Source organism: Lithobates pipiens, unplaced genomic scaffold, assembly GCF_037356315.1.
Source record: "Lithobates pipiens isolate NorthernLeopardFrog02 unplaced genomic scaffold, aLitPip1_a1.2 Scaffold_23, whole genome shotgun sequence".
NCBI classification, from domain to species: domain Eukaryota; kingdom Metazoa; phylum Chordata; class Amphibia; order Anura; family Ranidae; genus Lithobates; species Lithobates pipiens.
In genome coordinates, this window is record NW_027507785.1 from 56,869,641 (window position 1) to 56,894,959 (window position 25,319).

At 45.1% G+C, this 25,319-nt stretch overlaps 1 protein-coding gene across 1 annotated transcript in view; it reads right to left on the reverse strand.

Moving 5' to 3' along the window:
* The window catches only part of LOC143927552 (rab GDP dissociation inhibitor beta-like), a 39,963-nt gene that overhangs the window by 6,561 nt on the left and 8,083 nt on the right, over window positions 1-25,319 (reverse strand). The window contains exons 2-9 of the mRNA XM_077451685.1: window positions 19,771-19,878; window positions 16,170-16,266; window positions 15,407-15,541; window positions 14,944-15,142; window positions 10,062-10,193; window positions 8,392-8,491; window positions 4,506-4,677; window positions 2,637-2,781 (exon numbers count right to left, since the gene is read on the reverse strand). Coding sequence (XP_077307811.1) covers window positions 2,637-2,781; window positions 4,506-4,677; window positions 8,392-8,491; window positions 10,062-10,193; window positions 14,944-15,142; window positions 15,407-15,541; window positions 16,170-16,266; window positions 19,771-19,878 — 1,088 coding nt within the window. The remainder of the gene's footprint in view (window positions 1-2,636; window positions 2,782-4,505; window positions 4,678-8,391; window positions 8,492-10,061; window positions 10,194-14,943; window positions 15,143-15,406; window positions 15,542-16,169; window positions 16,267-19,770; window positions 19,879-25,319) is intronic.

Genomic DNA, 25,319 nt, shown 5'->3' on the forward strand with positions numbered 1-25,319 from the left:
CACCATTGATGTGGCACAATTCCTCCCAATAACACTAACAATGGGGCCCAATTACAGCAATGACGGGGCACAATTCCTCCCAATTATAACAACAATGATGCCCAATGACACCAATGATGGGGCATAGTTTCTCCCAATGACACCAAAAACAGGGACCAGTGACACCAATGTTGGGGTATAACTCATCCCAATGACACCAACAATGGGGCCCAATGACACCATGGATGGGGCACGATTCATCCCACTGACACCAATGATGGGGAGTTGTTTACTCCCACTGATGCTGGGGCATTTTGTACTCCCGATGGACAGAGTCCTGCGCCCCTAAAGTCTGAAGGACAGTAAACACGCCCTTTGTTTGGAAAGTTTGGAGATCCCTGACCTAGACTATGGAGCTGTGTGTTTCTACTGATGCACACAATGTAGGGAAACACAACTCTAATCCCTGCATGCAAAGATAGCTTCATAGGATGCTAAAAGGGAAAGCAGCCACCCTGAAAGAGGAAACCTGGGGCAGCAGCCATGCAGACCAATTTAATGCAGTGTGCGGCGTATGGTCTGAGCACTGACAGGCTGAACCCCCACCCCTTCAACCTCTGCAGCAATGCTGGCAGCACTCATATGTCTATTTCCCAAAGACAACCTCTGGATATGACGCTGAGCACGTGCATTCAACTTCTTTGGTTCTTTGGGTGAGACCTGTTCTGAGTGGAACCTGTCCTGTTAAACCGCTGTATGGTCTTGGTCACCGTGCTGCAGGTCAGTTTTAGGGTCTTGGCAATCTTCTTATAGCCTAGGCCAGTGTTCATCAACCCTGTCCTCGGGACCCACTAACAGGCCAGGTTTGCAAGATAACTGAAATACATCACAGGTGATATCATTTGCTGCTCAATGATTGTAGTTTTTTAGTCTGCATCTCCCCAAGGTAATACATAAAACCTGGCCTGTTAGTGGGCCCTGAGGACAGGGTGGATGACCACTAGCCTAGGCCATCTTTATGTAGAGCAACAATTCTTTTTTTAAGATCCTCAGGGAGGATTCCATGTTGAACTTCCAGTGACCAGTATGACAGAGTGAGAGCGATAACACCAAATTTAACACACCTGCTCCCCATTCACACCTGAGACCTTGTAACACTAACGAGTCACATGACACAAGGGAGGGAAAATGGCTAATTGGGCCCAATTTGAACATTTTCACTTAGGGGTGTACTCACTTTTGTTGCCAGCGGTTTAGACATTAATGGCTGTGTGTTGAGTTATTTTGAGAGGACAGAAAATTTTCACTGTTATACAAGCTGTACACTCACTACTTTACATTGTAGCAAAGTGTCATTTCTTCAGTGTTGTCAAATGAAAAGATAGAATAAAATATTTACAAAAATGTGAGGGGTGTACTCACTTTTGTGAGATACTGTATGTATATATATATATATATATATATATATATATATATATACACACACACACATACATACATACATATAGATATATATATATATATATATATATATATATATATATATATATATATATATACTGTACATATAGATATATACATATATCTCTATATATATTGTGGTAGTGTGGTACCCCACCAGTGTATGGACCCAGTATTTTCAACCAGGCGGGTTGAGGGGCTCCAGGGAGCTTGCAACATTGGGAGGAAACTGCCTTTCAGTTTCCTCATTATTTACTAAATTCTGTTTTGGGATCTGGAGCCCGGGGATTTCGTAGTGATCTGGGTGGGATGAAATCCCCAGTCCTGGGTCCAGATTTTGGGATTCACCAGCACGCTGACTGGTCAGGTGTGTGTTGGTCTATTTCTAGACACCCGACCATGGTTCTGGGCTCCATCCTCCCGAGGAGTCCAGGCAAGCAAGGGAGAAGCATGCATGTCTGCATGGTGTAGTCAGAGGGCCCAAAGCTGTGGGATGAGCAGTGAGGAAGAGTAAAAGAGGTACAGTCCGTGATCTCTGTTATATGGCCAAGAGGGCCAAAGGGTAAAGCCTAAATGGCAGTACTGCTGACCATAGAGCCAGGTGGCTTGGTATTTTTCATTTACGACTGCTGTGAAATTGAAACCCCTGCGTGGGAGTTATTGATGGACATTTTCTTTTCTTTTTAATAAAAGTGGGTCAAAAAGCCCTGAAATTGAGTTTCTGGTGTGGATTGGTCTCGCTAGCGGGTGCTACACTTGAGTTAAACAACCCCCAATATTACTATATATACAGTATGATATAGAATAGTGCTATATATTTTGTAGACTTTAAATCTGTTTCAAGAGATAGGACACACCAGTGGTTTTTGTTTCTTCCATGTGTACAATGAGCCCGATTTAGCATTAGACACAGTAGGCACCTGCCTAAAGGCGGCAGAGACCATGAGGCAGCTTTCCCCTATATATTTATTTGGCACATATTGCATCACTAGTAGGAATAGTCTTCTCATATAAAGTTATTTATACCGTCCCAATATTCTAAGCCAGGTTGGAGCCAGTAAGACCAGCTATGTGTAATACAGGTGGACCCTAGCAGAGGGGTGTTATTTAGTTCTCCAAACATCTATGGTCTACAGGCTCCAGTAACAAAATGTTGGCCTTGAATGAGCCCCCATTGCCCAATTGGTTCAGCTTACTTCTGATCGACGGGTTCCAGGAGTTCTAGTGCCGGCTGGATCTCACTCTCCGGATTCTCAGTTTCCACCGTCGTGCTAATTATAGCGACATACTTCCCGTCTGATGCCACGCAGTGCGAACAAGAAACCATGCACACGTAGATGTCTGAGCGGGGAGAAATATACGACAGATTGCAGTTATAATCACCCCTGCTATAAATAATACATGGGAGCACTCCAGAGAGGATGAGCTGCTAGCGGATCTGTTGTGCCCGGAGTTTCGGAAGACAGGCCTGTAGATTAATTAATATAACAAATCATATTTATAGTCATCCCTTGAGAATGTATATCCAATGAGGAGGGTGTAGGGATAAAGCTTTCTAATTTTAAATCAATGCTTCTTAGGTAATGTATTGCAGTATATTTCAGGGACAGGGAAAGAAGCCTCTTTTTTCATGGAATTCTGTATGATGGATGAAAAACATTATATCCAATGTAGGAACCTCTCTTATTATTGGCAAAAATTGGATATTTTAAAAATAGGTGGCAAATGAGTTATTTAAATAATAATTTTTTTATATTTTAACAGGTAGAAATCTAATATTCTTAATAGGGCTCTGCCATATATTTACTGGTGTCCCCCAACGGGTAAAATTCCCCTCACTTCCTGTCAAGATGATGGGTGTCTCCCGAAACACTGATAACCCCACCCACTGTTGATGTCCATCAGGCATGCCCACTTTTTGTGGGGGAACCAATTTCACGTGTTGGTCCTGCCCCAAACCCCGCCTCTAAATTTGGAGGGACCACCCATCACATCCACTTCGCAGGCTTGGTTCTGCCTAGACCTTGCTCCTATATACACTATATTACCAAAAGTATTGGGACACCTGCTATTACACACACACACACACATGAACTTTAATACCATTCTGGTCTTAGTGTGGCACACCAGTGCAGAAAGCAAGGTCCATAAAGACACGGATAAGTGAGTTTTGGGTGGAGGAACACTCCTAAACCTTGTGGACGGCCTTCCCAGAAGAGTTGAAGCTGTTATAGCCAAAGAGTGGGCCAACTTAATATTGAACCCTGCAGACTAATGCCCTGTACACATGATCGGACTTTCAGACGGAAAACGTGCGATAGGACTGTGTTGTCGGAAATTCTGGTCATGTGTGGGCTCCATCGGACTTTTCCGAAACACAAAATTTGAAATCTTGTTCTAAAATTTTCCGACAACAAAATCTGATCGTTTAAATTCCGATCAATTCCGACGCACAAAGTGCCATGCATGCTCAGAATAAATGACGAGACCAAAGCTACTGGCCTCTTTATAGTCCCGTCGTACGTGTTCTACGTCTAATTTTCCGCTAATTTTTTGCGACCGTGTGTATGCAAGACAAGTTTGGGCCAAAATCCACCAGAAAAAATCCGACGGATTTTGTTGTCGGAATGTCCGATCGTGTGTACAGGGCAAAAGACTGGGGTGCCATTAAGGTTCATGTGGATGTAAAGGCAGGTGTCCCAATACGTTTGACAATACAGTGGATGTAGGGACCTCCCATGACCCCAGCAATTATTGCCTATCTTGGATGACTGCTCATGTGCAGTAGCTCAAATAAGGTTGATGCTGTCAGGTCAGATCGTGGCCCAGGATACAGCATCAATAGGACACAGGGCCAAAATGCAGAACGGTCCTCTGTGCTCCGTAGCTCCACCTGCTGTCCACTATGTCACTACTGGAAGCCTTGGATGCCATTGGCAGCCATAGCTTTTCAACAGAGCAAAGATTGGAGTCACTGCCTGCCCAAACTAACTTTCTTTAACCAACTAACCTAATTTACAGGGTGCTTGTGGCACATAATAACGTAGCTGTGCATTGTCTCTAACCTGATTTCCTGTTGACCTGCATCTGGGGGATGATGATTTGGCAGGATGTGCACTCATTGGTGTTCCTGATTGGATGCCTGAGGATGCAGATGACTCTGATCACCTGACCGACCTTCTTCACTTGATCGGGAACATAACTGGGGTCACAGATGAGTTGCTTACAGTGAGCGATCTGTAAGGGAAGAAAGAACATTGACATCTTCCAGCAGAAGTGATAATAAGAAGACCACGGGGCCCTGGTGACAAATATTACTGGAATTCCTTTCCCAGTTCCTACTCAAGCCTTATAGACCTACTATAAGTTCAAAGTGTACCTTCTTGTGCAAAAGTAGAACCAAAAGCCAGATAAAGCGGAACTTTACCCATGACAGTTTGATAACAATTAATGTTCTTTAAATTGGTTGTAAACCCTTTACAACCACTTTAAACTACAGGCAAGCCTATAATTAGGCTTGCCTGTAGCTGCACTGGATATCTCCTAAACCTGCACTGTTTGGGAGATATCCCTGTATTTGCATGTGCCAACGTCATGCGGCACATGCGCAGTACGTGCCGTTGCTTCCGTTGTACTGTGCCGTTCGTGGCGGCTCCTGTGCGCATACGCGGGAGTGACGTCATTGCAGAAGCAAGTCCCGGGCGACATGTCGGTGGCCTGAGGAGGAGATGAGGGTGGCTGCGGGGGATTCGTTCTCGGGTAAGTAATTCATAATGAGCTAGTATGCTATGCATACTAGTTCATTATGCCTTTATCTTGCAGGCAGGGGCGTAACTATAGGGGGTGCAGCAGTCGCGACCGCAACTGGGCCCTGTGCTGCAGGGGGCCCATGCAGCCCCCTCTACATATGGCCAGCAGCAGCATAGGCAGCTAGGGGTACCAGTGCACCATGCACACGGGTGGCTTGAGGTGGTGGGTGACTAGCAGAGCTCCATGCTCGACTATCGCACTGGCTGCTCTTTAGTTGTGCATTTTCCGCATGACCTATGTCCTCGGCCGGCTCCTCAGAGTACCCCTCTCCTGCTCCATGCATTGCCGCTCAGTCCGATGTCTGTTCTCCCTAGCCAGAGTCACGCCCCCACCCACCCCCGAGTCCGGCCCACACTGCACTGCATACTTCTCCCGGGTAAACAAACTTTAAGCACGCAGATGCAATGCAGCCCTATGAGAGCTCCCCGGAGGACACTGCAGGCTTGTCTGCCAGCCCCCCTCCTCCCCGTCATACACAGATGATGAAAGGTCTTTCTGGGAGATATGCTGATCACCCGTCCAGCACACTGGATGGAGCCCAGGCCAACATTGATGAGTGCGCGGCCTGCAGCTTGGTCATGGTGAGTGAGAGGACCCCATCCCCCACACACAATTACATACCCCCTCCATCTCCCCCTGGGGACAAGGGCCCCTTCTCACGTGGGGACAGGGACCCCCATCTCCCCTGGGGACAGGGACCCCTTCTCACCTGGGGGCAGTAACTTCATCTGCCCTGGAGAAAAGGACCTCATCTCTTCTGGGGACGAGCACCCCATCCTGCCTAGGGACAGTCCCCCAATGGGGCACCTAAAAATAAAAAAAATTATAAAAAAAACTACTGATGCCAGTGGTGGAACTACAGGGCTCACAAAGGTCATACCTGTGACCACGCCCTGGAGTTCCACCGCCAGACTCGGAGGGAAGGGCCCTGGCTGGGGTTCAGGGGGGCCCTTCATGGTTTCTTGCATCGGGGCCCTGAAGGTTTCTAGTTACGCCACTGCTTGCATGGTATGTTTTTAGTTTAGTTTTTTTTGCAGGAGGGCTCTCCTGACAGGGGACGTCTGCACTGACTGTTTATCAGCGCAGCCCCCCCTCGGATGCCCACACTAGACCACCAGAAGAGCCGCCAGGACCACCAGGGAAGGGGGCAACATGTGGATGGCCAGGTATGTTCCCCATGGCCATCCACATGTGCAAATGATGCCCAATCTGTGCCAATCAGTGCCCACAAATGGGCACTGACTGGCACCATTATATAACTTGATGCCCAACAATGCCACACATCAGTGTCATCAGTGCCACCAATCAGTGTCATCAGTGTCCATCAGTGCCACCTATCAGTGTCCATCTGTGCCCATCAGTGCCCATCTGTGCCACCTATCAGTGCCACCCATAAGTACCCATCAGTGCCACCCATAAGTACCCATCGGGGCCATCTATGAGTGCCTATCAGCGCCGCCTATGAGTGCCCATCAGTGCCACCTATGAGTGCCCATCAGTACCGCATACCAGTGCCACCAATCTGCCCATCAGTGCTGCCTATCAGTGCCCATCATCAGTGCCTGTCAGTGACACCTCATCGGTGTCCATCAGTGCCACCTTATCAGTGCCCGTCAGTGCAGCCATATCAGTGCCCGTCATTAAAGAAGAAAACTTACTTATTTACAAAAAAAATTAACAGAAACAACGAAAATTTAGTTTTTTTTCAAAATTTTCGGTCTTTTTTTATTTGTTGCACAAAAAATAAAAACCACAGAGGTTATCAAATACCACCAAAATAAAGCTCTATTTGTGGGAACAAAATGATAAAAAAATTGTTTGGGTACAGTGTTGTATGACCACGCAATTGTCAATCAAATTGCGACAGCGCTGAAAGCTGAAAATTGGCCTGGGCAGGAAGGTGTCTAAGTGCCCAGTATTGGAGTGGTTAAACAGTATAAGCAAGTATTTTTAACATTTTACATAGCAATAACTGCAAAATGGGCCAGCCTGAAGTCATCTATTGGGACTTAATGTTCAGCTTTAAAAAGGAAGAGCATTTGGGCCTTGTGACCTTATGGGCCCATGTAGGGACACAGTTGGCAACCTAACCAGATGGTCAAAGACAGGGGTCAAGTCCTGGGGTAAAAAGTGTGGGAACTCCCACCCAACATCAGCTAGCTGTGATTGACAGGTAGATCGAAGCGGAAGCTGTCATGGGGCCCCCTACTGGCAATGCCTGAATGGTCAGGTGTGCGGCACTTACTATTGTGAGCTGTGTCGGCAGCTGCTGGTGTAGCTCCTGCCACACAGCTCGTATACTTCAAAGTCTTGCAGGACACGGCTGATAACGGGAACTGAGTTCCTGTTGTGGAAAAAGTACAGGAATTCCGTTCCCATGCGTTCCCGCAGGACTTGAGCCCTGGTCAAAGAGCAGGTTTGCTTTACCTATTCTTACCGTAAAGAATCCTTTCCTAAACTGATGGACAAATATGATTTTTACACTTGCCAGAAAATCTTTTCCTTGGAGTAAATTTACAAACGTAGAATTGTAGACTATTTTATAACAGCTATTCTCAACTAGGGTTCCATGGAACCTTTGGGGGTTCCTCCAGAGGTTGCTAGGGGTTCCTTGAGCTGTGGCTCCTTGACCTCCCATGTGATGCTGCCTGCATAGTTCTGGGTCCAAAACCTCTTGGTAGAGCCAGTGTCACAACACCAATGACCTTATTAATTGTTTGTAAGCATGTTTTTTTGACAACTGTAAGACGGGCATTCTTCCTACTAACCACCAATGTAAAGGGCATCCTTCCCACTGACCCCAGATGAAATAATTTAGGCAGGGGTTCCTTAAGACCTGAAAAATATTTTAGCGTTCTCTGGGGTAAAAAGCTTGATAAAGGCTCGTCTACCACAAGTGGTTATACTGCCACTTCCTGTAGGTGGCAGTATAACCACATGTCACAATCCTGTGTCCGTCAATGGAGGATAAAGACATTTTTTTCTTCTATATACAACTTATAACTAATATATTCAAAAGGAAATCCTCCATGGCAGGGTACAATTTCTCTTTTGATAAGATAACTTTATTCCAGCCCCAGAAGGCGAGCAGAAAACACAAAGGGATATTAAAATCATACAACCATATTGGCACTTTCTTACCTCTCCTTCGGACCTCACACCAACTACTTTCCCCTTTTCCATTAAAATCTCATCTACGGGCTTGTTGAGCATACAAGTTCCTCCATATAAAGCGCTCAACCTAAGAAAGATAAATGTGAAATTTAATGATTTGTATAGGCATGGTATATATATATATATATATATATATATATATATATATATATATATATATATATATATATATATATATATATACAGTAGGTATAGACCTACATTTCCTCCAAAACCCCTTCTGCTCCTCTAGAGCAGTGCTTCTCAACCTTTTTATCAGTCAAGGGACTCTTTAAAAATTATGGAAAATCTCAATGCACCCTTTTCCGCCAGCAAAAGATTGAGAGCAAGTTCTCTATTTTTCCGACGGAAAAAAGTTCCAATCGGAAAGTCCGATCGTCTGTAGCAATTCTGACGCGCAAAATTCCTACGCATGCTCAGAAACAATTCTAAGCATGCTCAGAAGCATTGAACTTCATTTTCTCGGTTCGTCATAGTGTTGTACGTCACCGCGTTCTTGACAGTCAAAAGTGAGAACTTTTTTGTAACTGTGTGTATGCAAGCCAAGCTTGAGTGGAATTCCGTTGGAAAAACCATCCAAGATTTTTCCGAGAGAAAATCTGATTGTGTGTATGCGGCATTAAATAGTTTTGCATGATGCAGAGAACTTCCACACAAGTAGGACACCCAATGTTGAAGGTGATTTATAAATCTATCCCCTATTTTGCAGATGCTATACCAATCAATATATGCTTAATTGCAATTTCTTTTTTACCAAAAATATGTAGAAGAATACATATTGGCCTAAACTGATGAAGACATTTTATTTTTTATCTTTTTTTGGGGATATTTATTATAGCAAAAAGTTAAAAATATTGTTTTTTTTTTTTTAAATTGTGTCTTTTTTTGTGTGTAATGCAAAAAATAAAAACTGCAGAGGTGATCAAATACCACCAAAAGCAAGCTCTATTTGTGGGGAAAAAAGAACATTAATTTCGTTTGGGTACAACGTCGCACGACTGCGCAATTTTCAGTTAAAGCGGTAGTAAACCCGCAATTTTATTTTTATTTTTTTAAACCTGCAAAGCAAAAGGCATAATGAGCTAGTATGCACCACTAGCTCATTATGAAATACTTACCTTAGAACGAGGCCCCGACATCTGGCCCGATCCACGCCGAGGGAGCTGACATGCTCCCTCTGCGTTTCTTCCGGGTATCGCGGCTCCGGCGCTGTGAGTGGCATGCGCGCGGGAGATTCAGCGGCGCATACCGAGGGGATATTTTTTTTACCTACAGGTAAGCCTTATTATAGGCTTTCCTGTAGGTAAAAGTTAAAAAATTGAGTATACAACCACTTTAAAGCGACGCAGTGCCATATTGCAAAAAATGGCCTGGTCATTAAGGGGGCAAATCCTTCCGGTCATTAAGTGGTTAAATAACCCCCACCCTCCTTTAAAATTTCACCTAGGCAGATTAATGTGTTAACATGAGAGTTCATGCTTTAGCTGAATTTTGTGCCAAATGAATTCTTTCAAAATCACTCATTCCTATTCCATATGTCTATAATCAACTTAAATCACATTTTCCTTATATCCATTGTTTTTTTATTTATTTTGCTAACTTATCAAAAACTTCGGATTTGGAATAAATGTTCCTACCTGGCAAATCCTTGTGGCAGCTCCCCGAGACCATAGAGAGGATACAGATAAGGGCTTTTACTGTATTTAATTAGGGACTCATAGTATAGCCTAATTCGGTTTATAGTTTCCAGACATGGCTGATCCAAGTAGCTGCAGAAAAAGAAAAAAAATGTAAGGCTAAAATACCTTTTTTATTAATGGTTAAAATTAGGTAGCTATGTAGATCAGGAAGGGTTCTCTGTGAGACTAAATTATATTGCTTCGCTATACAGTCAAAAGTTTGGTGACAATACTGCCGGCCGGCATATACGAACGAAGCCTATCCTCCTCAGACAAACAGCATGGTGACGTCACTATGTACCCTCCCAGATGCGTTTCGTCACTAATCGGACGTTTTGAATGGGGAAAGTATCGAAAACATCTGATTAGTGACAAAACGCGTCTTGGAGGGTACGCAGTGACGTCACCATGCTTTTTGTCTGAGGAGGACAGGCTCCGTTCGTATATGCCGGCCAGCAGTATTGTTTACATGCAGCTTTACGTTTTACGAAATTGTAAGTGTAACTTTTAATAAATCTATTTGATATTTTCTAATATACTACACTATGGTAGCCATTCTTTTCTCTTTGAGCAATATGTGAAAATATACGGATTTCCGAACGGACCTAGTGTATATTGTTTCCTGGTGTGGACATCTGCAAACATAAAGGCCCTAGGCTGGGTTTAGCCAACAGCCTTTAATACTTGCCATCTGGTAAGCATAACTTACATTTACGGTGATCGGGCACTGTTTGGAGTTTATGCATGCACACTGTGGTTTCAGGAATTAGCGATTTCAATAATCCTTCTTTTTCCTGCGATTATTTGAACAATGTCGCCTTTTTGGGACTTGGAATGAAATTATGGACTTTAGTGTAATATTTGGATAAGCGCAGCTTGTTTTTTATTTTATTGTATTTTGGTGTTGTCGCACTATATGCTGCCGCTGTTCTTTGCATGTCTTTTTATTTTGTCACTTTAGCGCTGTTGCAACCCCATTTTTGTTCTCTAAAAAGTTTGGGGACACCTGACCATCACATCTATATGAACTGGTTGAACATCCCATTACCATGGCCATTACCATTGAGTTGGCCCCTCTTTCCATCTATAGCAACCTCTGCTCTTCTGGGAAGGCTTTCAATTCGATTTTGGAAGGTATCTGATAGGATATTTGTGCCCATTCTGCCAAACGAACATTTGTGAGGTTACGTAGTGATGTTGGACAAGAAGACCTGACTCACAACCAGTGTTCTGAACTCAACCCAAAGGTGTTCAGTAGAGTTGAGGTCAGGGCTCTGTGCAGAACGCTCACGTTCCTCCACAGCAAACTCATCAAACCATGTCTTTATGGAGCTGGGTTTGTACACAGAGGAATAGTCATGCTGAAACAGAAAAGGACCTTCACCAAATTGGTACCACAAAATTGGAAGAGCACAGTTGACTAAAATGTATTTGTATTCAGTAGCATTACCAGTTCACTTCAATGTAAACACCTGAACTCAATCATTGGGAGGGATGTCCGCATACGTTTGGCCATATAGTGGTTTGATGATCAGGTGTAGTATTTAAAGAAAGCTTTAAATATATATGTAGCAAGGGCCCCGACATCTAGAGGCCTAATGGTGACCTCCAGAGTGTCAAGGCTGGGCTCAGTCCTTCCTTCTGTAAACTGGCCACTCAGCTGTTGGCTAATTGCCAGCTCCTATATCTCCACAGTGACTCACCTGTTGATGATATACCTTTTATCAGTCCTGCCTATTTAAGCCATCCAGCCCAGATGATCTCTGCCTTTGCCTTGGTCAACATCACAGAGACTATCTCCTGTATTCCTGTTAAAGACTTGCTTGGCTGACATTCCTTCTGGCTCCAGATCCTGCTTGCTACGCTGATTCCTGGCTTCCTGACTTTCTGGCTTGTCTATCTGTTCCGGTTACTGAACTTTGGCTATGTTTTAACTACGTTTGTTCTATTTACTTTTATTATTAAACAAGTGTGATTTAACTGTACTTCTGTCTCGGTCTGATTCACGGTTTCTGACACAGGGTCAGGGAGAGCCAACATCCTTCTTTGTAGAGTAGGTTATTAGGCATGGTGGGGTGTGATGCAAGAAGAAATGATGGGCGCCAGTCACTTTTTGAATGCGAACAAGAGATTTATTGTCTCTTAACTTTCTCAGAGCTAAAGATTAATGGACAGGAGACAGAGGCTCCTGTTCATTCATAAACTGAGCACAGTTTACTCTGCTCATTTATCATAGGACACAGGAGCGATCTCGCTTACTGTTTCCAATGCCTTTGACAGTCGCCCCCCTCGCGTGCAACCGGCCAGAGAGGAGAGGAGGGGAGCCTGTTTGATCCTGTCTTCTCTTATCCTCTCCTTCTTTTACTGTTCCCTATCTATCTGCTGATAGAACAGAGCCTGGGGGACAAGCTGCACATGTGCAAGATGCTTAGTTTGATGTGTATTGTTAGAGAGTTTTTTAGGAGTGTGCATGTGGTTGGCACAGGGGCAATCAGCACTGTCCTGACATTGGGTTAGGGGCCCTGCAGCCTCATAGGACAGTCAAAGGAGAGTGAAAACTCCTCCTGCAAGCTTTAACCAGACACTGTAAGCCCTTGTACACACGGTCGGAGATTCAGACGGAATGTGTCCTATCGGACCGTTTTGTCGGATATTCCTACTGTGTGTGGTCTGCATCGGACTGTTTCCGTCGGAATATCCGACAGGCCAAGTTTTCCAACTTGCCGGTAAAATTTTCTGACAAAATGCTCCTATCGGACATACTCCGATCATGTGTAGCCTGCTCCGATGGACAAAGTGCCACGCATTCTCAGATCAAATTCCTAGACCAAAGCTATTGGCTACTAGCCTGAACGTAGTCCTGTCGTAATGAAATAACGTCATCACGTTATGTACAATCAGATTTTCCGACAATTTAGTCCGACCGTGTGTATGCAACATCACTTCCGGACCTCTTCCGGAATTAATCCGTCAGAATCTCCGACCGTGTGTACAAGGGCTTAGAGGTCACAAGACTACTATACACTGCTGATGAAAAAAGATTTAATTTACTTTAAGTATATGAGAAAAGACCAAAAAAAAATAAGAAAAGAAAGAATACTGAAAAATAAAATAACAAATAACAACACAAAAGAAAAACACATGAAGGTAATAAACACATACAAGCAGTATCAAAGAAAAAAGATAATGGTAGATTGACACATGAATATATGAAAACACAAGAAAACGCATATCAAATGAACACATAGCAAAAGAAAAAAAAATATATATATATGTAAATTAAAAAGGTTGAAAAGGTTAACCATAATAGATAACACAATGGTCATCTTTTTATATGGCTTATAGCAGTGGTCATCAACCCTGTCCTCAGGGCCCACTAAAGCTGGCCATACACCTATAGATTATTTGCAGATTTTCTATGGTTAGATGTAAAAAGTGGGAGATTCCTCCATCCACACAGTTTAGCGAATATGGAGAAATCTGTTGCACTTTTTCCATCTAACCATAGAAAATTTGCAGATAATCTATAGGTGTGTGCAGGGCTGGACTGGGACAGAAATTTGGCCCTGGACTTCATCCAGACCGGCCCACTTACATTTTGAGTGTCCCATCACCATCCCCCTTACATCAGAGTGTCCCATTACCAGCCCCCTTACATCAGAGTGTCCCATCAGCAGCCTCCTTACATCAGAGTGTCCCATTACCAGCCCCCTTACATCAGAGTGTCCCATCATCAGCCCCCTTACATCAGAGTGTCCCATCACCAGCCCCCTTACATCAGAGTGTCCCATCATCAGCCCCCTTACATCAGAGTGTCCCATCAGCACCCCCTTACATCAGAGTGTCCCATCAGCACCCCCTTACATCAGAGTGTCCCATCAGCACCCCCTTTGCATCAGAGTGTCCCATCAGCACCCCCTTTGCATCAGAGTGTCCCATCACCAGCCCCCTTACATCAGAGTGTCCCATGAGCACCCCCTTACATCAGAGTGTCCCATTAGCACCCCATTTGCATCAGAGTGTCCCATCACCAGCCCCCTTACATCAGAGTGTCCCATCAGCACCCCCTTACATCAGAGTGTCCCATTACCAGCCCCCTTACATCAGAGTGTCCCATTACCAGCCCCCTTACATCAGAGTGTCCCATCAGCACCCCCTTACATCAGAGTGTCCCCTCACCAGCCCCCTTACATCAGAGTGTCCCATTACCAGCCCTCTTACATCAGAGTGTCCCATCACCAGCCCCCTTACATCAGAGTGTCCCATCACCAGCCCCCTTACATCAGAGTGGCCCACTGAGCCATCGGCCCACCGGGAAACTCCCGGTAGTCCCAATGGCCAGTACATGCCTGGGTGTGTGGCCAGCTTTACAGGCCAGGTTTGCAAGATAACTGAAATACATCACAGGTGATATAATTTGCTGCTCAGTGATTGCAGTATTCTAGTCTGCATCTCATAACATAAAAACTGGCCTGTTAGTGGGCCCTGAGGACAGGGTTGATGACCACTGGCTTATAGGAGGAAAAGAGCTCAATGAGGACTTCAGCAGTATGATAAGGATACTATTATACAGTCTAATCAGCAGGAAGGTGACACAGGAAGTTATAGTAGTGGATAGTGGTTTTGGTTATAATTGTGGCAGGGGTGTGTGAATCATGTGGATCACAACACTGGCTTTACAAAATCCTGAAAAAAAGGTTTGCAAGCTATGAAGTTTTCATATATGACTGTAAAGTGTGTGTCTAGCTGTTTTCCTGGATTTGAAATCCTGTTGGTGAAATTGAAAACAGCTTTTCACTCATTCTTTTATGTCACCCTCGTTAAAATGAAATGTACTTACTCTTCATTCGTATACAAGGCCAGAGCGTGTCCGGTGAATGATATAACGTCTGGGCCAAGGTCGAATTTCCGGTACACTTCTCGCATAGTCATCCTCCTGGGATCAATATCTTGGTGAGTCTTGACGTCGTGTTCGTTGAAGTTGATCACAAAGAGTAAGAACTTGCGGAAACGTCTTTTTTCAAACATGCCCAATAAGTCTAGACACGACAAAGCGATGGAGGTCAATAACAATTTGAAAAAAAAAAAAAACTATCAGGGTTGCTAAAATTTGTTAAATGTACCTAATGAAGGAAGGTTTCTTTTCTGGAATTTTAACATGTTACCACAGCAGCCATTTTTTGGTAAACCAGTATGAGTTAAAGTGGAGTGCCTGACAAGTATCAGAAATACAAAATGGCCAATGTTGGGGAAAAAAATGAAAACAGAAATAGCGTCAGACTTGTCCGGAGATGCCCACTCACCCGAGACCAGCGCCTCTTCCTCTGTGCAGGGCACCTTGTGGATGCGTCCAGATTTGTACACAAAACTTCCATCAACCACTTTGAAATCAATATATTGGGTCACTTCGGTGTATAAAAGTATCTTCACCAGCTGTCCTAACAGGAGCAGAAGAAGGACCAGACACATAACGCTAAAGCAATCAATAATTATCCACCAATATCTGATTAAACCACACCCTATGGTATGTGCCTTTGCCCCTAAAAGCAATTATCAGCCTTCAGGTAACTTCTGACCTTCACATTCTCTTAGCAATAGTGCACATATTTTTGTCCTGACAGGTTCCTTCTAATGCAGTCATTCTCAACTAGGGTTCTTCCAGTGCTTACTGGAAGACCCCTTCAGTGTTTGCTGGAAGAACCCTGATAGTTGTTTGCTAGATGTTCCTTGAGCTGTGACTGATTGCCCTCCCATTTGATGGTTCCTTCATAGTTCTGGGGCCAAGATCATATGGCAGAGCCAGTGGCATGACACAATGAGCTTTTGAGCTGTGAGATGACCACCACCTTAAGGGGGCATTTTATCTATTGACCACTACCACAGTAAGGTGCATTTTTCCACTGACCCCTGGTGATTTGGCTTTAACAGAGGTTCCCGGAGACCTGAAAATGATTTCCTCTAGGGGTAAAATGGTTGAGAAAGGCTATTCTAATGTGATCATTGACCTCAGAAGTCCCGAAGGTCAGACAACGGAGTTTTTCTCAATTTTGCATCATATTTGCTTACCATTGGCCATTAGAAACTTGGGGACCAGATCTACATTCCACTCTCTTCCTCTGCCCATTGGCTCCGGAGGACCAATCACATTGAATCTTCGATAAAGCTGTGGAGGAGAGAAGATTATATCAATGATTTCTATCATCTCATTTAGTCATAAAGAGAGATAGAGAGATAGATAGATAGAGAGATAGAGAGATAGAGAGATAGATAGATAGATAGATAGATAGATAGATAGATAGATAGATAGACAGACAGACAGACAGACAGACAGACAGACAGACAGACAGACAGACAGACAGACAGACAGATAGATAGATATGTAGCAAGGCTCCAGGTCTCCTTCAGTCTAATGAGAACCTCCAGGGCCAGAGATAGCTGACATCCTTCTGAATATGGTGGGTTGTGAGGCATAGTCGGTGCAAGGTAGTTGAAGTTATTGGGCACCAGACACTTCTTGAATGCAAAAGAGATTTTGTTTCTCTTAACAGAACTTTTCGGAGAGAGGGCTAGGGCCAGGACATCCTTAGATAGTTGCAAGATTCATTGGCAGACTCAGAGACTTCAACAGGAGGGCAACCATGAAGGGAAAGCAATCCAGCAAGACACCACATCTACATGTGTAGGAATGCTGTCTCCTATGGTAACAGTCTTTAACAGTTGCTAACACAAAGCGTAACAGTTCTTTCTCTTCCACTACAATTACTTCTTAAAGTTCTTCAACCCACTGAGCTCCCAGTCTCCCACTAGACTAGATGATTCACTGACACTGAATCCCTTGAGCTCCTCCAATCTTCACAGTGGTATCTTCCTCAAGCGTCACCCCTGCTTCTCTGCTGGGTCCCTAGCTTGGCACTCTAGATACCTCTCAAGCTTCACCCAAGCTGGCCTGCTCGGTCACTGGCTTGACACACAAGGGTGCTCTGCAAGTGTCACCTCCACTGGGTGGGTTCCTGGCTTGATACCCACTGAAGTTTCCCGATTCTTCATCATCCCCGGTTGGTGAGAATACTGCTCCGGTACTTGCTTCAGTTACTCACTACGGTCCCCGGTAATAAGGTGGTTGGACCCTTAATGGCGACAGCTTCCCCTCTACCTCCGATCATGACAGATTCTCCGGCCTGCAGAACCGTCACTTCTGGTTAGATTGCAAGCCGCAGTCCCAACCCTGCGCTACTCTCTTGCTTCTGGATAGGCCCTCAAACAGGCTAGCAGCCAGATGTGCCCAGGATAGGCCCAATCTACGGCCTAGCAGCCTGGACAGTACAGACAGCTGTCTAGGTGGCACAGAACACAGATCACCTGATTCCACCTGAATATATATATAGGCCCTCCCAGCAGGCCAAGGGATCCAAGAAAACCCCCACCCCTTGGCTGAGACGCCCCACATACCCATAATTTAACCTTGCATACCCTTCTCGTATCTAGCATTGCCAGGTACCAGGCCACCTAGCATTAGAAGAGAAAAGTGCAACAAGGTCAGACTTAGGGGGAAAACAGTTGATCTCTAATTAAATTTTAGGGAGCAACCCTGCCTAAACTCCAAGGTGTTACAAATAGATAGATAGATAGATAGATAGATAGATAGATAGATAGATAGATAGATAGATAGATAGATAGATAGATAGATAGTGTGACAGGAAGCCAGGTAAATCTAATGCCCTGTACACATGGTCGGACATTCCGACCACAAAATCCATCTGATTTTTTCCAACTGATTTTTTCAGAAACTTGTGTGCATACAGACGGTCGCACAAAGTTGTCGGAAAATCTGATCGTTCTGAACGAGGTGACTTAGATAGCGTACGTCGGGACTATAAACGACCCAGTAGCCAATAGCTTCCGTCTCTTAGTTTATTCTGAGCATGCAAGGCACTTTGTCCGTCGGAATTGTCTACACACGATCGGAATTTATGTGATCGGATTTTGTTGCCGGAAAATTTTAGATCCCGCTCTCAAACTTTGTGCATCGGAAAATCCGACAGAAAAAGTCTGATAGAGTCCACACACGATTGGATTTTAAACATAATCCGATGAGACTTTTTTCATCGGAATTTCCGACCGTGTGTACAGGGCATAAGGGTTGTGCCCTGGATGGGAGGTATATTTGCCCCAGGTCCATGCAGTATACAAACTATTTCCTTTTTTGTGCTGTTTAGTGAGCCTGTTCAGCTCACTAAGGAGTTAAAGAGGAAGTAAACCCTGATGAGTTTACTTCCTCTTTGATTCCCTGCAAAGGCAAAGCATAATGGACTACTATGCATCGCATACTACCCCATTATGTGTTACTTACCTGACACAGGAGCCAGCAAAGTCACAGCTGTCCCCTGTAGTCCGGAGCCTCCATCTTCTTGGTGGGTCTCGCTGCTCCGCCGCTGTCATTCGACGAAGCCGGCGATGACGTCACTCCCGCGCATGCACAGGGGAGCCGCCACTCGCGCTCCCGTGAGACGCGCTCCCGGGAGACAAGCCCGGGGTAAGTGTTGAGGCCGGATGACTGACCGACCAGGAGGGAAGTGCAGGTGACTTCGCTTGGGTTGGGGGGGGGCTGGTTCCAGTTCTCTTGGTGCTGCTGCCCTTAGTAGATAGCTAGTTAAAGCGGGAGTCCGCCGGGACTCCGCGTTTTTCTTTTTTTTTAAAAGCCAGCAGCTACAAATACTGCAGCTGCTGACTTTTAAAATAGTGACACTTACCTGTCCACCGCGCCCGCGATGTCGGCACCCGAAGCCGATCTCTAGATCGTCTCTCGGGTGCTGCCGCCGCCATCTTGGGTATGGGAATCAGGAAATGGAGCCTTTCGGCTTCATTTCCCGGTTCCCTACTGCGCATGCGCGAGTCGCGCTGCACAATAAGGACGGTCCCCGCTGCCTCTGGGATCTGTGTGTTTCCCAGCAGGCAGCGGGGCACTTGCGGAAAGGGGCGGGCACTTGCGGAAAGGGGCGTAATCTACGCCCCTTTCCGCAGAGAGCTATCCCGAAAGTGGGTGCAGATACCTGTACTGTACAGGTATCTGCACCCCCCTCCCCCCTGAAAGGTGCCAATTGTGGCGCCGGAGGGGGGGAGGGTTCCGATGAGCGGAAGGTCCACTTTAGGGTGGACCTCCGCTTTAAGTAAGAAATTGAAGCCTGGGCCTTAGCAGGTGCTGGGCTGAGGGCCTGGAGCAGATTGCTAATGGAGGGCACTGTCCTGAAGTCCTAGTCTGGAGAAGGATCTTTTAACTCCCTCAAAGAGGATTTATCTGTGGATGCTGGGTGGCAGACAGCTCCTGGGACATTGTAAGATTTGATTTTGGACTGTAGTGTGTGTGCCTGCTCCTGTAAGGATTTTCTACTAAGAAGCTATTCCTCCCATTGATTGCTATTATCATTTTGGAGTATCGTGTGACCCTAAACATTTCTCCTATTCAAGTTCTTCAGCAATAAATAGTAAAAAGACATCCCCTAGAGAGCGTGTGTAAGACGGCGACCTCTGCACTAGCAAAGGAAGTTCTGGGCATAGTCTCAGCGGCCCTTCTGGGGGTGAGCAAGATGGATAGAGTAAAAGACTGATTGATAGAGAGAATGATAGATAGAAAGACAGATATGGATAATGATCATCATAGAGAACCTACCTCTTCTATGGGCGTGATTGATGCAGTTTCTCCCCCATAATAGTTGTTCCGATCTATGTGCAAAACTCTTTTGCCATTCACAGACATAATCCCAGACAGCACACATTCCTAATAAAAGAAATACAGTTACTAACTGAACCTTAGCTAGATTATTAAATACACCTACCTGCCTGCTCACTTACTTCGCCAACATGGCTCCCATGTGCTGGGTTGACTGACTTCCACCCATGTGTAGGAGTTATGCGCTAGACAATGGAGATGCCCAAAGACTGGGGCCGGGTACAAGTGCCAGTGCCAGAGAGGCCTGGAGTTGGGCTTTAAATTCCTTATCACATTAATATATCCTTGGATGCAATTTTTAAAATAAGCAGTGTGAGGACCTGAATTTGACTTGGCAGAGAGGCCTTGTACAGTATACCTCTGCATTGTGTAAAAAGGCTGTTTGATCCTGTATGCACAGATCCTCCTCTTCTTTCACTGACTCTAGAACTGACACCCAAGCCGAGTCACAGATCCCTGTGTCCATTCAGAGACGGAGCCCACCTGGCCCCGCCCCCTCCCTCTCCTAATTTGCTAGCTAACTTTTATTGACAGCAGTGGCAGCCAATGGCGCCGCTGCTGTGTTTTAGCCAATCAGAGAGGGAGACACTCGAATGGCTGAGACGCTCATGGACATCACTGGACAGAGAGGAACCTCAGGTAAGTAATAGGGGTGACTGAGGGGGAGCTGAACATCGAAGGCTTTTTATCTTAATGCATAGAATGCATTAAGATAAAAACCCTTCTGCCTTCAAAACCACTTTAACAACTGATGACTCATTCAGCTGTCAGTGGGGTTTTCCTGTTGACAGCTGAAGTGTTGGAAGATCCACAATTGGATCTGTCAATTAAAAAACAAACAAGCAGCTGGGCAATGTTTTATCAACAACATTGCTTAACGATGAAACATTAAGATAAGAAGAAACATTGTTTCTTTTTGTATCTTCCTGTTTCTTCAGCTACAGATCAAAGAAATGAACTTCGATCTGCAGATGAAGTCAGTTTAAAGCAACCTGTTCCAATTCCTGAAACATATTAGTTGGCAAACCCTTCTACCCCTGCATTCCTGGTGAGGAGCCTATTTTGAGCAAGTGCTTGGAGATGCAGAAAAGTACCAACTGACAAAGTATCTGCCCCCTTGCTAGCTGTGTTTTCGGACAGCCATGGAGGAAGGAGGGGTGCCCTGTCCAACAACACAACTAGGCATAGGCAGAACCTAGGAAGATGCCCCCTGGGGGACAGAACACGTTAATAAAAAGTAAAGTGACACATCTTCTTTAAAACAATGCAGCATCATGCGGGAACCCTGCCAAAGAAACAGTAGCCAAAAAAAAAGTTACTGAAATCTGCTCAATATCAACCTAGCAGGTCATTCTAGCAAATACGTGTAAATGTGCATGAATAAGGTCAGTTCAAGTCTCTGATGAATGAGAGGAATCAAGGGAGATTTGTAAGTGATGCAGGGCGGCGTGGTTCAACAGGGGTAAAAACGGTATGACTCCCTGGAAGTGATGTGGCTGTTAACCTCTTGCTCACCAGCGACATATTCGTACATCACTAGACTTCTAGAGGTTATACCCGGTCGATGCCTGTAGGCTGGTACGGTTTTTTAGAGGTCTCTCGTAAAAACGGCCCTCTTGTAAAAACAATCCTAGCGGCTAACTAGCTGCTGGATTGCTTTTACACACAGGGGGAGAGCACGACCCCCCCCACCCTCGTTACCTTCCGTAGCTTAATTGGGCTGTCCCGTCCCACTGGGACACCCGATCCGCTGGTAGATCATAAAGGAAAACAAAGGCCACAACGGCTCTGATCGCCTCATAAAGGAACCAGAAGTGATGAGCTTACATCACTTCTGGTTTCCCCCCAAAGTAAGTGGCGCCATTTTTAAAAATGAAAAGCATTTGATTACACCGATCTTGGTGTTTTGAATGCTTTTAAGGGCAGAGAAAGGATTTGGGGTCTTATAGACCCCAGATCTCTGCATAAAGAGTACCTGTCACTGCCTATTGCTGTCACAAGGGATGTTTACATTCCTTCTGACAGCACTAAAAGTGATCATACAAAAAATTTAAAGTGACAGTGTAAAAAATAAAATAAAATAATTTTAAACGTGCCCCCTCTGTGCTCGTGCGCAAAGGCGAACACACGATGATCGTCCCACACATGTGAGGTATCACCCCCAACGTCAGATCATGGGCAGTAATTCTAGCACTAGACCATCTCTGTAAATCTAAAGTGGTAACCTATAAAGGCTTTTAAAGAGGAAGTAAACCTTGATGGGTTTACTTCCCCTTTCATTCCCTGCAAAGGTAAAGCAAAATGGACTACTATGCATCACATACTACCCCATTATGTGTCACTTACCTGACACAGTAACCAGCGATGTCACCGCTGTCCCCTGTAGTTCCGAGCGTCCATCTTCTTGGTGGGTCTCGCTGCTCCGGAGGCTGTGATTCGCCGGAGCAGCAATGACGTCACTCCCGCGCAAGCGCTCGGGAGCCGACACTCACGGCATATCGCCGCGATCTGCAGCTTACCCAGTGCGTCTGCGCGCCGCTGTCTACGGCGCATGCACCATAGACAGCGGTGGCTGTCTTCAGGTAAATATATCCTAAACCGTATAGGTTTAGGAGATATTTCTTGGACCTACAGGTAAGCCTTAATCTAGGCTTACCTGTAGGTCAAAGTGGTTTGTAAGGGTTTACAACCACTTTAAAGCTGCACCTATGGATAGTAAAATGTGTGTAGTTTGTCACTGTTGCACAGGCTTGCACAATTTTAAAGCATTTGGTACCGATTTACTTGTAATATCATCTTTTCTAATTTACCCTAAAAATGTTGCATTAATAATTTGCATTAAAATTAAAAAAAAGTGTACTTTTTTTCCATAAAATTGTATTTGAAAAAACACTGCACAAATTCCATGTGACATAAAAAATTGCAACACCCGCCAATTTTTTTCTCTCGGGCCTATGCCAGTGATAGCGAACCTTGGCACCCCAGATGTTTTAGAACTACATTTCCCATGATGCTCAACGACACTGCAGAGTGCATGAGCATCATGGGAAATGTAGTTCCAAAACATCTGGGGTGGCAAGGTTTGCCATCATTGGCCTATACTTCCAAAAATATATAATGTATGGGGGGTTCTAAGAAAATTTCTAGCAAAAAAAATACTGATTATGGCATACGTAAACAAAAAGTGCCACAAAAAGCCTGTGTCAGGGGACATGCTCCATCATAGCTGCTGGTTTTGGCTGTGGCTTTCTCCTTGTCTGTCTGTCCACCTGCAAGGTGATTGATGTGGTCAGTCTCTAGGTGGAGACCAAACCTGATTTAAGCCAGCCAAGCCTGTAGTCTCATGTTTGTAACATTGCGTTTGTATGATGTGCCAAGCTCCCTGTTTGTCTGCCATGTTTGGATTAATATTGTTGCAATAGATATGAAGATAGCCCTCTTCAGATATGGCACCAATGCCCCCTGATGCCCCCATGTTGTAAACGCCACCGCTGCCTCCTCGCATGCCTTGTTTCGCTTGGAATGTGAATTTCCCTGAGCTTGGTTCCGGTAATGGGCACTGAACTTGCTCAGTTTTACTAAATGACAAACTCAGCTAAAACGGTAATAAATAACATTGCTTTGGGGCTTTCGGCTGTCGTGAATAGTGCCCGAGCCTCCTAAAATGGTTTCGTCCTTTGTGCAGTGCTGACAGATGCCCTCTGAATATTCAGTAGAATGACCCAGGGCCAGGAGCTGTCAACATCTATTTCTCATTTAGGCAGATTCTTGGCAGCGGTATTATATGGTAATATGTCCTCGCAAAGAAAATTATTCAGAACTATTTTTGAAAAGGTTGAATTGTGTCTGTGTATTCAAATCTTAGCCTATATACAGTATATACTGTAGATATATATATATATACACACACACACACACAGGAAAACCTCCCATGTATTTGTACATTGTATTTATTGTCTTAAGGCTAAACCCCCCATGCATACACTCTGATAAGGACACCTGATGTAAGGGGACACTCTCATGGGGACACCTGATGTAAAGGGCATTCTGATGGGGACACCTGATGTAAGGGGCATTCTGATGAGGACAACTGGTGTAAGGGGGCAGTCTGATGAGGACACCTGATGTAAGGGGGATTCTCATGGGGACACCTGATGTAAGGGGCATTCTGATGAGGACACCTGGTGTAAGGGGCATTCTGATGAGGACACCTGGTGTAAGGGGGTACACAGATGGAGACACCTGGTGTAAGGGGCATTCTGATGGGACACCTGGTGTAAGGGGGGCACACAGATGGAGACACCTGGTGTAAGGGGCATTCTGATGAGGGCACCTGATATAAGGAGGCACTGTGATGCCCAAAGCGGATGTAAATGGGCACACTGATGGGGACACCTGATGTAAAGTGGCACTGTGATAGGGACACCTGATGTAAGGGGCATTCTGATGAGGACACCTGGTGTAAGGGGGCACTCTGATGAGGACACCTGATGTAAGGGGCATTCTGATGAGGACACATGGTGTAAGGGGGCACTCTGATGAGGACACCTGATATAAGGAGGCACTGTGATGGCCAAAGCTGATGTAAGGGGGCACACTGATGGGGACACCTGATGTAAAGTGGCACTGTGATAGGGACACCTGATATAAGGGGGCACTCTGATGAGGACACCTGGCGTAAGGGGGCACTCTGATGAGGACACCTGATGTAAGGGGGCACTCTGATGAGGACACCTGATGTAAGGGGGCACACAGATGGAGACACCTGGTGTAAGGGGCATTCTGATGTGGATACCTGATATAAGGAGGCACTGTGATGGCTAAAGCTGATGTAAGGGGGCACACTGATGGGGACACCTGATGTAAAGTGGCACTGTGATAGGGATACCTGATATAAGGGGGCACTCTGATGGGGACCCTGATGTGAAGGGGGACTCTGATGAGTGCTCATGATATAAAAAACAGGGACTCCTGATATAAGGGGGTGCAGATTCTGTTTAATCATCCTAATCTAATGACAGCCTAATACATACTAGCGTTTCACAGGTCATGACATGGTGTGACAGACTGTCAGTGACTCTCCCACAGTGTTAATATTGTGCCCCCTGACTTTTTTGTTACTGTACCCCCAGATCAGATAGGTTAGATCCAGCCCTGCCCCAAAGACATATTGGTAGGTTAATTGGCTCCTGTCTAAATTGGGTATGTGAGATAGGAACCTTAGGTTGTTAGCTCCTTGAGTACAGGGGCTGATATGAATGTACAATAAATAAAGAGCTGTGCATATTGATGGTGCTATATAAATACCTGTAACATATAAATACTGGTAAATACCTTTTCCACTAACACACATACCTATGAGAAACACTCTCTTCAAATGCAAAACACAACATTTGACGCTTGTCAATGCAAGCCTGCAGCTAGCAAGAGGCTGGGACAGCAGATAACGCTGCAGGAAAAAAAAAATGTATAAAAAGGTAATATAACTG